We start from the raw sequence: 15863 nt of genomic DNA on the forward strand, positions 1-15863 counted from the left end.
CTAATGCCATTAAATGTAACATTGTGATTACCGATGCTTTTGGAGCTGATTAGCCAGTATCCTGTGTGACTGATAAACACTGTAATTTAATTATTTCTTCAGAATGCCCCCCTGTTTTACCTCACTCCCCCTTCCTAGATTATCTTTATTTTAAAATACAACTTCATGCAAATGTTTAATGGGGATTTTGAAGAAGGCTGAAGACACACAAGGATGCCTGTGCTCAGCCTGTGTTCAATGAGAACAGGATGCTCCTCTCCAGCAGTGCCCAGAACAAGGCTTGCTCTGTTCCTGAGCTATTAAAAGCTGACTTGGCTCTGTACCCACAGAGGTGTCATCTCAAAGGGAAAGATGTTACCTGAGCTTGTAGCTTTTGGCTTTGTGAAAAGCTGACATTCTAGTTGGATGTTGACACAGAGAAAGAGCTCATCTCGCAATCTCCTATTGGAGTCGTCCCATGTGTAAAGTACTGGCAAGCAGAAAAATGCTCTGAGATGTGTCTGAGAGCACAAAGAAAGAAAAAAAAAAAAGGTGGTAGGGGGAGAAATGATCAAATAAACCCAAGTAAAAGAAAGATTATTCTTTCTGGAGTGCAGAGGATGCGTGTTTCAAAGGTCTGTGATGAGAGATTAGACAAGGCATCTTCGTTATGTGTAAATGTAGTCCATTTTCACTAGACTTCTGAGAATTGATCTCATGATAAACTTTTGTAAATTCTTCTTTTGCTTTTAATACTCATGCTTTGAAAGATTTTTTAAGTGTACTGTAAATTACAATTTTACATTCATTCACCTGTACAAAGTGGTATATTGTCTTCCATTTCTTCACCCTACTCACCAAATAAGATTTACATTTACAATGCCACAATTTGTGAGCACATGTGTAAGGAAGCTGGACTGGGTGGGGTCTCTATCTGTTGTAGCACAAATCTTAGCACCATTTTGTTAACAGGGCCTGTTTTGCCCTCTCTTTGCTTACTTCTTCATTCTTGGAAGTAAAGTGGCAGAATACTTGTTTAATTCTTGAAATATTTGGCAGCATTATAAGGAAACTGAACTGATTTTGCTTCTAAATGAGCCTAAAGGGCATAGTCCACCTGAGGTTTTTATATTTGTCAGCTTGTTTCCTGAGTCACAAAGGTGCTTGTCCCAGCCTTGGTTAATCTTAGAGTGAGGTGATATTGTCCTGTGCACGTGGGGACAGAAAAAGGTATGAAGCCAATGCTTGTTAGAGAAAATGTGCTGAACTTTCTCCACAGCCCTAAACTACCTGTTGAACAGGCAGTGTGCAGTGACTGGAGCTGGCACTGGAAGATCAGTGCTGTCAGGGGATATGAACAGCTGTCAGTATATGATTTTGGTGTACCTTGACCTGATGCCTTTTCTGCCTTCTCATTTATCAGTGTGCTTGCTGCCTCTTTCATTTGTACTACCTATAAGTATTACTGTATGCTGTATATTATTTGTACAATCTGCAGGGCACGTTTTGGCTGCAAGTATGTAAGTTGGGGAAATGGAGAGTAAAATTTGACTTTGGTGCAGTGCATAAGAATATGTGTTCAAATACGTGTGTATGTTTTAAATGAGTGTGAAAATGTTTGTTTAAATGAGTGCTTATCTACACAAATACTTAAAATCTGTCATCTAAACCTTGATTCAGAGCTTTTTTCGGTCTCTGAAAATATTTGAGTCTTCACTTTCCTAATTTTACATTGAAACTGGATTAAGTTGTTACATCTTCAAGTACCTGTGCTAGATACATTTTAAGAATTGTGTATTTACATTCCTGCTTTTTGTACAGTGGTTTGAATTGGGTCTGTTTAGATGTTTTTTTGCAGTTTGCCTGGGTGCAATCATATATTACCCTATTAGTCAGAGCAAGAGCCACAGTATTATCTCCTGTTTACAGTTAGGGGGACCATAGGATGGTAGTAAAGAATGAAGAGAACCTTCCACTGTAGCTATTTTGCTTTGCACAGTGTGTTAGAGTAGCTGTTTGCTACTTTGCTTTCAGACAGCCAGCTACACAATCTCAGCTAAAAAAAACCAAGACTAATTTTCAAAAAGAAGGGGGTGGTGGGAGGGAAGAAAGAAAGAAAAAAAAGCAAGCCTTTGTGAAGCACAGGGTTGTGCTTTTATGTAACTGCTTTTGTGGCTATCAAACTACCCAAAGTTCATGGTATGTTCATCTTGTCAGTATGTGTTTAAGACCACCAGCTTTGTTTTATTTCAAGTCATCTTTTGGGTTGATGTAACACAATATGACTGAATGTGTTTTGGCAGGGAATAACTAATCTAATTCATATACTACCAGATGAAAGCAATTTACTATGGGGAAGCACTCAAATTTTCAGTGCAGCCCACAAAGACATTTTTCCCCCATTTAATTGTCCCTTTTTATATCCAAACAGATCCAGCAATGGGAACAGAACCTGGAAAAATTTAACATGGACCTTTTCCGAATGCGATGTTACCTATCCAGTTTGCAAGGTGGGGAGCTCCCAAACCCAAAGAGCCTTTTGGCTGCTGCCAGTCGTCCTTCAAAATTGGCCCTGGGAAGGCTCGGCATTTTCTCTGTCTCATCCTTCCATGCACTGGTAAGTCTGAATGCACTTTCATGGGTGTATTACGCAAATACACCATGTGCTTAGACATGGAATTGTGCTGGGATAATACATGGCTGCACCCACATGCATTGGTCAGGCAGCTCTGTACCCTTCTCACCCTCTCTGCCTGCTCCTTTATTGCATATACATTTTCTTCTACAGGGATATGGTAATGACTTTTTTTCCCCCCAGAGGACTCCAGATTTGGAGTCCCTCCTAAAAAGGAAGTATTCTTAGAATTGGCTAAAGCTAGAGACAATTCAGAATTAAATGTCACTTTTTTTAAGAACTGTGGGCTGTGTTTCTGAAGAAGAATGAGATCCCTAGCTGCTGTGACAACCTGTTGTCACCCCGTCAGCTTCGAGGGAAGTACAGCAGTAACAGGTTCACCTCTGCTCTTTGACCTTGGCAGGGCTGCAAGGCTGATCTTGGCAGAGAGGACTAGACCACATCTGCTGCATGTGAAGTCTAGGAGTAGTACTGAAAGACCTGTCAGGGAATGTGTTCCTCTCTGCCACTGTTTTTATCTATGTGGTTTGTACCATTCCTTATTAATAACTCAATGCCATAGCATTTATCTCCTATGTTTGGCAATTTGGAGAGTCTGTCTTCCTCTAGACAGATAGATTATCATTCTTCTTCAGAGCCTTTTCATTAGCTTTTTTTTTACAGAGCAATATTTTGTCAGATTCTCCCTTCCTATGGCTTCTGATTTTGCCCTGTGTGTATTCCATGCCGCTGGAATACTGAAACAAGCATCACTGCTGGAAGTTTAAAACATTGTCCCTGCACTTTGGCACATTACACCGAAATGAACTGGAGCAACCCTCATTTGATGCCTCAGGTTGAAGTAACTGTCAGTATTTTGCTGTTATGAAAGTGATACAGGAGGGTCTGTCTCTGTGTTTCAATAGATCTGCTCCAGGGATGAAGCTGCTCTCAGGAAACGTACCCTGTCTCTGTCACAGAGGGTTCGAAATAAGAAGGGTTTATTTTCTTCTCTAAAAGGACTGGACACGTTGGCAAGAAAAGGAAAAGAAAAGCGACCTTCCATTACTCAGGTAGATCTTATTTGCTGGGTGTAGCATAGAATGGCTTGTTTCTCCTGGGGCTCATCCTGGAAAGTGCTGTTGGTGCACAGGGTAGAAGACATTTGTCCATCAAACCTGCATCCAAGGTTTCAGTAGGTGTGGCAAACTTGCAATGGGGTCATCACCTGTGAAGATTATATGTCTAGTTTGGGGTTTTATTTTTGTGCTAAATACGATTGCTAAATGAAAGCTTGTGACCCTGTAATTTAATTATTGTCAACATAAGAATATCAGGTTGGAATTTATAACAAAATTTCCCTTCTGGCACATTTCAAACTGTTTGGAAGTAGGGTTTTTTTCAAGATAGCCTCTATGCACTGTCCTTCATACAGTGTGTGCTTGTTTGTGACTGGGACTCTGAAGCATTGTTGCAATTCAATATAGAATGACATAGGTGAGTCTTCAAGGGAAAAAGAGACTGTGCGAAGACAGGCATCTTTGGCATGGCCTCTTAAAAATAAAGCAACACACACTTCTGGAACTACCTTTTAGCCACCAGGAGAAGACTGCTGTCATGCAGGGAGTCAGCTGTCAGTATAGACAGCTGACAATGTCAGACTAGTTTACTGAAGACTTGGCACAGGTTTGGTGTGCAGGGTCAGGCTGGCTCTTGGGAGAGCGACTGTGCTGATGTGTGCCCCCACTGGAGGCATGCATTGCTGATGAAACCACAGCGGCTTTTTCTCTTTGTGGAACTCGTGGTTCATGCTTACATTTAGTGCAAGCTCCATACTTCAGGAGTCTGTGCTTTCTCAATAAAAGCTCAGTTATATGCAAAACAAAAGTTTGCTGCCTTTTCCCTGAAAAAAGAGGTAAATAAGAACAGAGACACTTCCCGACAGTGAGGCAGAAGTTACAGAGATGCACTCAGAACACTACTGTTTTCAGTAGCCTCTGCCATGTCTGTTGTTGCTCCTGCAAAGCAGTATTTTGTGCATTTTTAATTAGGCAACTTAGTTCTTCTTGTTCCCTGGCCCTTGATTCTATTAGTCACAAAATCAGCACTTGAAAATTGGCTGTTCTTGCATGTCTGGTAGTCTGTTGCAGAATATTGAAATAAGCCTATTTGTACATGTCCTGCAATACATGCAGAGCTGATCCAACAGATTGGGTGTTGCAAAATAACACATCAGGGTTTTCTGATCTAGTGGTTTGTATTTTTAATAGGTAAATATCATTGGCATTAAGCTTCTGCTTGCTACACATTTTAGCATATTGATCAAGGTGTGTTAGCATGCTGAAATTTATTAATAAAACTCAAGTCTGTCTTAGAAAAGGAGGAACTAAAGGAGGAGTTTTCCCTAGGTCATCCTTTTCACATAACTTCCCCTGTGTTCCCCAGCAGCAGCCTGGTCTGGGAGTCCTGCATCTCTATTTCTTTATTAATATGAGCTCTGAGGGAAGGAATGCTATGCCCTTTAGCTCTGTTCCCAGCAGACCTGACACCTTGCGCTGTTTTTAACTGGGTAATATGTCTTCTCGTGTGCTTTATAGCCCGTGAAGGGGATTCTGTGGAGCTCAGGGACAGGGAATCTTATATCTGTGGCAAGGAGAGTAGGCTCCTGCTGCCCTCCCAGTGCTCTTCTGAGCAAAGGCCCATCGCAGGCAGAGGTGTCCCCAATGGGTCTTTACCCTTCTTCTTCCAAACCAAAATGTTTTCATTGACAAGTTGGGGTTCTTGATATTTTTTCTTTTTGTAATAAAGCATCCTGCAATACAAGTAAGGAAATGTAAATGCTGAGTGTTGTCTATGAAAGTGAGGAATTTTTATGGGCATGGCTTGAAAACTGACCCGTGAACCTAGAAGGTGGCTGGAAAGAGAGCCACATCCTTTATCAGACTTGTGTAGATGCACACAATTCTATATCAAAATCAAAATAGGCCTGAAGATAGCTTTCTTGTTTCTTTCATCCAACTGGGTTAAGCAGAGAAGTGGAAGTTACTTCTCTGCTCATTGTGTTGAGATGTTTCTGTCAAACAATAGATTAAAAAAAAGTCTTGCTTTCTTAAATCTTCTGATTTAAGTTCACTTGACTGTAGCTGGTATGTTTTAATCTACAGCACCCTAGTTTCAACATCAGATGGTATATTCTTGAACATCATTGTGTCAGAGAAGTTTTTAATTTTATCTTGTTTATTTTTATGGCATTAATAAAAATGTTCAGAGTTTCTGTGCTGGGAAGCTTTTGTAAACATTAATGAAGTGCCTCAATCTTCTACAAATCAGTTAATAAAACTGCACTGTAGCAGATGGGGGATGTCTAGGCTCACATTATCCTCAGATTCTTAAATGCTTATCTGCTTTCTTATGTCTAAATGGTGAATTGTTTTGACAAATCATAAGCAATAAAATACTTTGATTACATCTGTGGGTGAGATCAGGAAGTTCAGAAGTGGTACCCTTTATTTGCATTGGCAGAAACTGTATTTAGTATGAAATCTAGAGAGAGTTTTTGATTGTCTTGGATTATCTGAAAAGCTTTTGCTAATACCAGAACCCTCCAAAAAGCTCATCTGTAAGTCTGATATTGTCCTAATTTATTGACTGTAGAAGGAGTTAGAAAAAAGGGTTTTAAATTTGCAGGTTAGGAGGGTAATTTTATTACTTGCAAATCTCAATGTCATATATAAAATGTATAGTTCTATCCTTGTGTTTGCACCAGCCTGATCACCAAAATATCTGCATCCATAGCCATTTATTGGATTAAAAAAAAATAAAATTAATCAGCTTAGCACCTTTGTGAGATACCAATAGTTAAATTTCTGAAGCATGTGAGCAATGTACATCTCAGGTCCTGCCTTCATCACTTCCAAAGCAGACACAGTAGTCAGCTACTTAAATTACTTAATAGTGTGGGGTTTGGATCAACTATGGCTTTAAAGCTAAGCTAAAAGTTTCAATCTATTGTGCCAAGAAAACTGGTTAGAAAAGATGAAAAACTTTAGGGTAGGAGGTGTTAGAAACCAGCAACAATGAATTGAAATAGTCCCTTGAAGTCATGATGAGATTTGTAGCTCTCCCTAACTGTATCCTGAAGGGTAAAATTTAGAATTCCAGTGTGGTGTATGATTTGAAGGTAAATTACTTTAATCTTATTACTAAATAGTAGATAGGGAAAAACAAGGACATGTTTTATATGTATTTGAATCTGAGTGTGCAAATAGCTTAAAACAGAAAATCTGCATATGTTTTCTTTATATGGAGAGAGCTGTATTTCTTTATTACTTCTAGTCAGAATAAAGCAATAAAAAGTACAAAAAGATCCCCGGGGTTTAGCAGGTTGATATATATTCCTTAATTTAGTTGGTTTTTTTGGGGTTTTTTTTCAATGGATTTAACCAAAACAGATAAGAAGTAAAGGTGTTTATTTGTTCAATCTCCTTATTTATCTGTGATGTTTTCAATAGGTTTTTGATTCAGCAGGAGGGCATGGATTTGCTGGTGTGCAGAATTCAGCCAACTCTGCTGAGGTAGGATATGCCTGTTCTCATTCTGTATCACCATGTCTTTGAATTCTTGAATGTGTTTCTCTAAGGTAACGGCAGGGCTGGTTCAGAGACCCTAAAGAGGTTCAAAAATGTATTTATTGTTAGGTGACAGGATTATAACTCTGCTAATGAAACCACTTTAATGTAAGTTTCTGAGCATTCATGGTAAGCTTTAAAAAACAAAACCAAACCAAACCCCTAGAAGCTTCTTCACACACTAATGCACACAGTCTGTAGACTGTGAGAGAGTTGGGGCCGAGCTTGTTTGAAAGCATCCTTCACAGTGTGGCAAATCATAGGATGGTTTGGACTGGAAGAGAACTTCATAGGTTGTCTGGTCCAACCCTCTGCAATAAACACGAAAATCTTCAACTAGATCAGGCTGCTCAGAGTCCCGTCCAGTCTGACCTTGATTGTTTCCAGGGATGGGATGCAACCCAAGGTATACTTTTCTGCTTCAACAGAACCTTTGTATTTTGAGTTTTAAGGCAATAAAATCTATGTAAAGTCTGTGGACCATCCCATCAGAGAAGTGAGATTTATTGTAAAGCTGGAGATTGCCCAAGTAAAGGAGAAGGATGGAGCATCCCTCATCTGCATTACACAGTAAATAGCTGTGATTTGTGTTCTCTGATGCCCAGGAGGAAATCAGCTGCTTTTCCCTGCCTGGCCTCCGTCATGGTCCTTCTCCATTCCTTCAACCTCCATGGGGCAAAGTGTTGCCATCCCCTGGTCTGGAAGGACTTCTCCCACTGACAGCAGCTATGCTGTAATCCTGTAACACCGTTTTGCCTTCTGAAAGTATCTTGACATTTTGTCTGTTCTTTGAAAAATTGGATTGAAATACCTGAATTCCCTTTGTTACTTGGCCACTTGCCTGCTATTTCTTGGAGTGGGAAAGCATTTAAAACAAATCATTCCTCTGTTTTCAAAATAAATTGTAATTTTGGGGTTGAAATCAATGCCTGGAGAGAACACTTAACAAAGTCCTCCAGAATGTACCATAGTGTGTGGTGTGAGATGGCATCCATGTCCCATCTCAGAGACAGCAAACACAATTCATTCCTGTTCAAACATGCTAAAGTGTGGAAAGGTTTGCCACATGAGAAGTGACCAAAGCTCTTGGGCACAGCCCCTGAAGGTTTGTCCTGAAGGGCTGTGACACCAGTCCCTCTGTTGGATGCCAACCCTCTTGGGGACGGGAGGTTGATGGAGCTGCCTTATACTACAGGGTCTGCTGTGGTTCTCCTGTCCTCTGGCCTAACAGGAGTATTTACTCCTCCTGAACCCTTCTGAGGAGACAGAGAAATGTTTTGAAGGCTCTAGGGAGCAAGCAGAATGAAATGCTCTCTCTTTGGTGAAGTGTCAGCAAAAAGACAAGGTCTGTCTTCTTGTCCCAGCTCTAGATAAAGCAGCCTTCTCCAAACTCAGGCAGGGGCTCACAGCCCTGTTCCCTGTTCCTGTTTCAGGTAGAGGGGGACCATCAGAGGTTAATGTGGCTGCAGGTTTGGGCCAGGATTTAAAAATTTAGCAGGGCTGTCTTTCAAGACTAGAAAAACCCACACAATTTAGATGCTGAGCAGAGCTCTGGCGCTAGAAAAACATTTTCTTCCTTATTATTTCAAGCCTATTTCTGAACCCTTTTTTCAATGGGTATTAAATACAGTGTGGGCATTTTTAAGATCTTGACATTTTGGTGAATCATACGACAACTCAGAAATGATTCATCATAACTTTGAAAACCGTTACTCTGGCATCAGCCTGGTTTCACTGGCTGATTTAAAATGAAAAAACAAAAACAGCATCCAAACCTTTATGAAATGCTGCCTGTGGAGGGTAGCGAATGACAAATAGTGAAGTCTGCCAGGGAAGCTGTATTTTCCCTGAAAAGGATGATAAAAGCAGAGGCAAATAGTGGGAGGAAATTATGAAGTAACCTATTGGTCCTGCAGCAGCCCTGTGGCACAACATGTGACAGTCTGCAAATCCTGGCGCCTCTTTCTGGAAAATTGGATGGGTTGTTATAACTTCATGTGGCAATGAATGAATGAACTATTGTGGAATTGGTCACTGCAGGCATAACAGGAAAAAAAATCTCTTTTCATGTCAGATTTTCTGAGACGGAAAATGTGTATGAAGCAACGGTTCCTTGACTGCAGTTAAGGAACACAGTCATGTTTAATAACAGAGGGAAGTTTATCTCAAATTGCATGCTTGAGCATCAGTGTGCATGGCAAGGAAAGGATGTAGCTCACGTTGGCTGGCTGCAGATCTTACATCAAAAGGTGGCCTTGAACCTATTTCTCATCACCTTACTCCTCTATGATATGAGGTTAAGGATTTTTTTTCATCTCTGGCAATAGTGAGATTTATTTCAGTTGCACAGATTTGAAGTGCTAGTGTTGCAGGGCAATAAACCATCGTAGCAGTTGCAAACCTCCCTTGCTGAGGCAAGCATAGCATTGGTTTTCCCTGGAGGAAGCCACCAGGAAAATTCAGCCTGACTCATTTGTGCTAATCTCTCTCAGCCTTCATGCCTTGCCCCCTTTCTCCTTTCTGTTTACACTTATTTACACTGTGGAGGTAGGTCAGGCTTCATTCTCAGGCAGTTGATTTAGTGCTGAGAGGACTACAGTTCCACAGGAATTATCTTCTTCAACAACACCAGCTTTAGGAGCAGGCTGTACCTACAGCCACCAAGGTCACACTTCACCTGGTGTAATTTCAACACCGCCTTAAGTGCAGTAGCAGAACACAACTCCTGTTATGTACAAGCTGATGGATTTCAGTAGGATTTCCATCACCTGTGTTAACTGAAATTTCATGTTCAACTAGTTAAAAGGGATGGTTGAGTGAGACAGGCAAGATTAATGAATTGGCTTACTTCATTAATATTATTCCACCAAACCAGTGTGTTATTCTGGCATCACATTATTACTATGCCACAATCTGGGTTGTCTGTAACTTGAATTTCTGCATTGTTTGGTAATTACCTGGATAGGATTGCTTGCATCATTGTTTTCACAGCCACAGTTGTTATTTGCAAAAAGAAAATAATATCAGTCTCTCTGTCGCTACTGACAGATTGTTGTCAATTACTTTCATGCCTGAAGCAAGGGAAAGAGTCCCTGTGCAGCTTTTATAGCAGCTTTTAATTGTGATGCACCCCTGGGCTTGTGTCCCAGTGGAGAGGGGGCAGAATTGTGTAATCAAGGGTCTTTATGTAGGCAACAAATCCCCCCTAGCCCAACAATCAAACAAAAAATACTAACAAAAAGCAAGGACTCCTGAGAACAGCTTTGGATAGCTTAAGATATGCCTTGGGTGTCTTGCCACTCTGTGGAGTTATTGTCTCTTCCAAGTGACTGTGTGGGGAATCAAGGGACCCCATCTGCATAAAATTAAATGCCTTGATATAGGTAATTAAGGGATGTGCTGAATAGGATGACCCAAATAATATGTGAAACTCCAGATCTGAACAGCTCTTGGTGTTTGTCCTCTCTTTGTGTGGCTTCCTTTGAAACATGCAGCCTGAAGTGCAGTACAGGAGAAAGTGTGAAAGTGCAGAGTGAAAAAGGGAATTTATTTAGGACTGATGATGTGGAGCAAAATGGTAAACAGGCAAATACCCTCTGCTGCCAATGAAACACCATGTTCTCAAACTGTAAATAGAATAGGAGCACTTTATTCCTTTAGTCCTTTATTTTGTTATGTGTAGTCTTGCTCCGCAGTGCTCTCTGCTGGAATTTTGTTGTCATACTCTGTCAAAATGACACCAACTTTATTTATTTATTAATGTACTTATTTATTTATATACAGAGTTATTTTACCTGTATAGGTTAGGTAAAATTGCAGTTGCCAGTTCTTCTTAAAAATTGATTTCCACTGTGATATAATACCAGGTAGCTACATATTCCTACAATCAGTTAAATGGATGATTAGTATGAGATAAAGGCATGAATTTCCCTTTATGGGAAAGCACAGCAAGTTCAATCTGTGCTTTAGAAAATCAGGTCTTCGATAGTGAATGGGTGCAGGTATCAGAACTCTTTCCCTGGCTTGCCGTGGAGAAAATACACAACGCTGTTTTTGAATTCATAGCCACTGCAAACTTCTAATGTAATTGCACTGTTTTGATTTGTTTTTCAACATCTGCATATGTTATACCTTCCTCTCTTGTTTCCAGCAGCAAGTTGACGATTTTTTGAATGTCTACTGCTCAGTGCCAGAGAGCATCCAGAAGGAGAATGCTTGGGAAACACAGACTTACGTTCATTTCTGTGATGGCCAAGCAGTGGCGCTGACACTCAAGCCAGAGCACAGGGTGGAGGATGTTTTGTCTTTGGCGTGCAAGGTACTTATTTTTCATGCACAATTTCACCTTGTAAGTAGCTGTGGACTCGAGAAGGAAGACAGTAAATCAGTGGATGCGCAAATAGGGGAAACCGTGATAAGATTATCATGATATATAATAATAAAGACATAATATATAATACTAATAACACATAACAAGCATCACTGTCTCAAGGCACTTTGCTCTCTTTCCTTAGTTGTGGTTTTTATATGCTGTAGTCAAGGCAGCAGGGTTGTGGAAAGGGTTTCAAAAAGTGTTGCTGGAGACAGCACACAGGGAGTACTTCAAGAGCAGTGACAGGGGAATCAGCCCTGGGGAGTTTCAGCACATGTCCACTCTGTTCTGTCCTTGCAGCAAACCCAGTTGTTCTGTGCAAATTAACCACAGAGGAGCAGAAGGGACTGGTTGAGTTAGAGCCAGGAGATTAAGACATTTAAGACTGCTGTGACAAACACTATCATATAGGTTTGCTTCTGAAAGGACATTTTTAAGCTTTTAATTAAATACAAACTCAGTTTGTGAATTTCAAAGAGTGAATTCTCTTGTGAAAGTCAGTACTGGCAGTTTGAGAGGGATTGCTGTAGATCATGGAACAGAAAACCGAGTCACAGGTTGAAGGTAAAATAGAAATACCGGTTTTAGCTACAGAAAAAACAGCAGCACCTCTGGACCATCGTAATATACCTAACATTTCTGCCTCCATACATCTCAGTTGCTTGAGCTTAGCTCTACAACTTCACAATGCAAGTCTCTTAAATTATGCTAAATACAGCTTTTTGGGAAAAATAGGTCTTTACCCCCAGTTCTGTTTTCTGGCCAACTGGTAAATATATTTTATTTACTTCACAAGGGGAAAAACAGGAAAAAAAGGAGTCCTGTGCCAGACAAGATCCAGCTGTGGCTTTTGGCATAGGTTACGGTGAATTTCCATGTGAACTCATTGAACTGGCTTGAAGTTAATGAATTTTGAAGCTTTAATGGAGGAAAGGGCCCAATTTAATGGCTCTTTTCACGTGCTAATACTGGGTGGGGAAAAAAAAAAAAAAGAAGAAAAACTTTTAACAATCCAGAGTAAAATATAATTTTTAAAATCAAAATAAGTGCTCTGAATTAGGCAACTTTCCAGGGCATCGTTAAGAAGAAATTATCTTCTCCTGGTGGAGACTGAATCCTTGAGAAAATGTTTAATGTTTGGCATTACTTCTAAAAACTTGGTTGTTCCCCGTCAGGCCGAAGGGATTGTGTGACACACCACAGTAGCCAGTAGGTGGCACGGAAGAGCCAGAACATGCGAGACCCCTAAAGGGGGAAATAAAATTTGTAAAAGTAGAATTAAAAAATCCTTAAAAAGGAAATTCCTTACCTCTCTTACTCTATCATTCCAAAATACTTGTAATTGTAAAGCTGGCTTTTAATTTTCATTGTCTGTATCGCATGAAAATTTAGTTCTAAATTCCTTGATTTTTTTCTTAAATGTTTTTCTGTTTTATTTTGTCTTTCTATTCTGTGTGTAAAGCTTTTCATAAGCATTCTCTAATGCTGAATACTTTCTGCTCATCTATCCTGGTTCTTTTCCTTCTTACATTTTCATTCTGCTCTGGTGAGTGTAAGGAATCTTTCTTCTTAACAGAAAATGTTTGAATGGTATGTGGATAAGGCTGAAGTTCAGAAGACTTGTTAAGGTTTTATTTTTCCCCTTCATCCATGCTTTATGAGGCTTATACTTTTCTCATTTCTGTTTTCTGTCTGAGGTTTTTGGATAGCGCATACAAAAAAACTTGTGCATTTGCATTCAATTTTTGAGGATACAGAACACAAGTAACATGTAAACTGCAGCATGTAATAAAATGTTAATTACCAGTTATTCAATAGAGTTAGATTTTGTAAGATGTTGAGATGCATTAAAGGGGTTAAATAACCCTCAGTGAGGCTGTCAGTCCTCTTCTTTTGGAAATGTTGCTTCCTCCTGTTTTAGAATTGTTAGTCTGTTAATATGCTAAAATGCCATGTTTTGTGCCATGGTCTCACTGGTATCCTGATTTTTTAAGAGCCTCTCAGCAGGGGCTCAGCACTTTCAGGCTAATATCCTTTGGGAAAATCCCTATTTCCCTTTGGCTTCCTGTTGAGACAGGATCTTTGCTTTGACCTCATGTGTTAAAAAAAAAATAAAAAAATAGGGGAAGCTCTCTGATCACAAATGAAACCCAGCAATAAAAATAAACTCTAATAAAGGCAAACCCTTAGGGAACCTGGTTGCCATCCCATCCCCTCTCCTAACTGCCCATACATGCATGCACATTTTCTACATCAGAAGCAAAAGCTGCTGAGCAGAACTGAATCCTTAGAAGTGGTCGTAGAAAAAGTGGTGAGTGTTCAGTTCAAAGGGACAGAAGAGTGTTGAGATATCTTTGGAAACATATATTAGTGCTCAGCTAATCTAATAGCCAAGACATGGTGTTTATGAAAGGATTTGGGAGGATCGTAAGGCAAAATGGAAATAGCACTGTAACCTTATATTTTAAGCAATGCATCTAGCTTTGTTTATGCTACAAAAATAGGTAGAAAATTACTTTTTGAGATTGCTTTTGCATGATTTTAGAAGCTTTGTGTGTGTGTCACTTCTCTGTCTTTTAGGATTCTGGAAATAAATAACAAATTCCAAACTCCATTCTTTTTCTTCTTTAGATGAAACAGCTGGAGCCAAGACACTATGGCCTACAACTCAGAAGACTGGTTGATGAAAATACTGAGTATTGTGCTCCTGAACCATATGAATACATAGTAGACCAGGAAAGTGTGACTCCTTTTAGATAAAGTTTTGTGATATCTGTAGCTGCAGTTGAGTTATCACCTACAAATATGTGGCATTTAGATCTAAAAATAAGGTCTTAAAGCTGTTCTAAGACTGCATTCTGTCATTCTGGTTCACAGTTTTGAGTGGTTAGGTGCTGCAAGCACTTTCTTCAAGAAATGTTTGAAGATTTGAATGAGGCTTTTAGTACAAAAGTAAAGTGTCAGCTTTACCCATCCAGGATGGATTTTGGTCTTTAGCTTTAGTCCCACTCACAGCAGTGATGCTTACACAGTAACACAGTTCTCTATGTAATGACAGCAAGTGTTGATGTAAAGAATATTGTGCTTGTTTCTCATGCTCTATCTGGGGTTTAATAGTTTTCATCATTTGATGACTTCTGCTATTTTTCTAACAGGTGTATGATGAAATAGAAATTTGTCCGTTAAATGTTTATCATGTTCATCTTACAAAGACCGAAAGCATAAGTGATTATGGTAAGCTCTCAGGAACACTTCTTTTTATTTTTCTCATTGCTTATTTTCTCTCTTTTTGTTTCTGAGAGCAGATAGAGCCATCCTTGATAGCTCAAAGTGTGAGTCTGCAAAGAACTCGAGGCATTATAGCAAAGGCCTGAACAGATTGTTTTACACTGGCAAGTGCATTTCTTAGGTTTTGGAAGGGTCCACTTTCTAATTTTCCTACAGTGGCCAAATATTGAAGCATGGGCTTGTCAGAAAAATGATTGTCCTTCTGTGCCAGAAATTATATAAATGCTCTCAGTCAGGCAATGGTCAAGGTCTGCCTTTTTTTTTTTTTTTTTTTTTTTTTTTTTTTTTTTTTTTGTAGTGGGATGCTCTGTTGGCACAGTGTCAAAAATATACTTTGGAACTAATTCTGACAGGCTTTTTCTCTGTGGGAGGTTGTTATGCCTAGGAATAATTACATACCTTGCAAGGATACCTTTGTAAGGCAGCTTTGTGCTGTGCTTTAGCTGCGAGTCAATTCTAAATTATTATTTTCTGGCCTTTCCCACTCACTAGTCTAGTATAGTTTGGGCTTCCAGTTTTTGGAATTGTTTAATACACATCTATGCCTGATGGACACTGCAGAACTCTTGCTGTAACGGTGGGCTGTGCTGTGTTATGAAAATGTCATGGAGCTGAAGTAGAAAATATATTTTTTTAAATGTAATATTTTTATTTTTTTTTTTACAGCAGAGCATGGCATTTTCTGGGAGTTGAAAAGTCTTACTAATTTTAACAATCCCCATGTGATAATTTCTATATGCTCTATGGGTGTGTTCTCATGAGAAGTATTTGCCTTCTCATGTAAAGTCTACTAAATACAGGAAATAAAAGGGAAATATTCCCAAGAAAGTTTATTTGATTTAAACTTGTTTTACTTCAGGCTTTGCTGTCACAGCCCAAGTTGCTGGAAATGAACATCTCACCCATATCTTCGTAAGTGATGTTCTCCCTGATGGACTGGCGTACAAGGAAGGTATTGTATCCTGTTTGTGTTTAAAACTAT

The 15863-nt window shown here is 39.5% G+C and overlaps 1 protein-coding gene across 6 annotated transcripts in view; it reads left to right on the forward strand.

The window, feature by feature from the left end:
* The window catches only part of TIAM2 (TIAM Rac1 associated GEF 2), a 166614-nt gene that overhangs the window by 99287 nt on the left and 51464 nt on the right, over positions 1-15863 (forward strand). For 3 of the 6 annotated variants that reach the window (XM_086877306.1, XM_086877305.1, XM_086877307.1), the window contains 7 exons: positions 2411-2596; positions 3520-3666; positions 7105-7167; positions 11372-11539; positions 14225-14326; positions 14746-14827; positions 15741-15833. In XM_086877306.1, the coding sequence (XP_086733432.1) occupies positions 2411-2596; positions 3520-3666; positions 7105-7167; positions 11372-11539; positions 14225-14326; positions 14746-14827; positions 15741-15833 (841 nt within the window). The remainder of the gene's footprint in view (positions 1-2410; positions 2597-3519; positions 3667-7104; positions 7168-11371; positions 11540-14224; positions 14327-14745; positions 14828-15740; positions 15834-15863) is intronic. The other 3 variants (XM_086877308.1, XM_086877309.1, XM_086877310.1) reach the window with 1 other exon arrangement.

Source organism: Cyanistes caeruleus, chromosome 2, assembly GCF_971803275.1.
Source record: "Cyanistes caeruleus chromosome 2, bCyaCae1.hap1.1, whole genome shotgun sequence".
Classification (NCBI taxonomy): Eukaryota; Metazoa; Chordata; class Aves; order Passeriformes; family Paridae; genus Cyanistes; species Cyanistes caeruleus.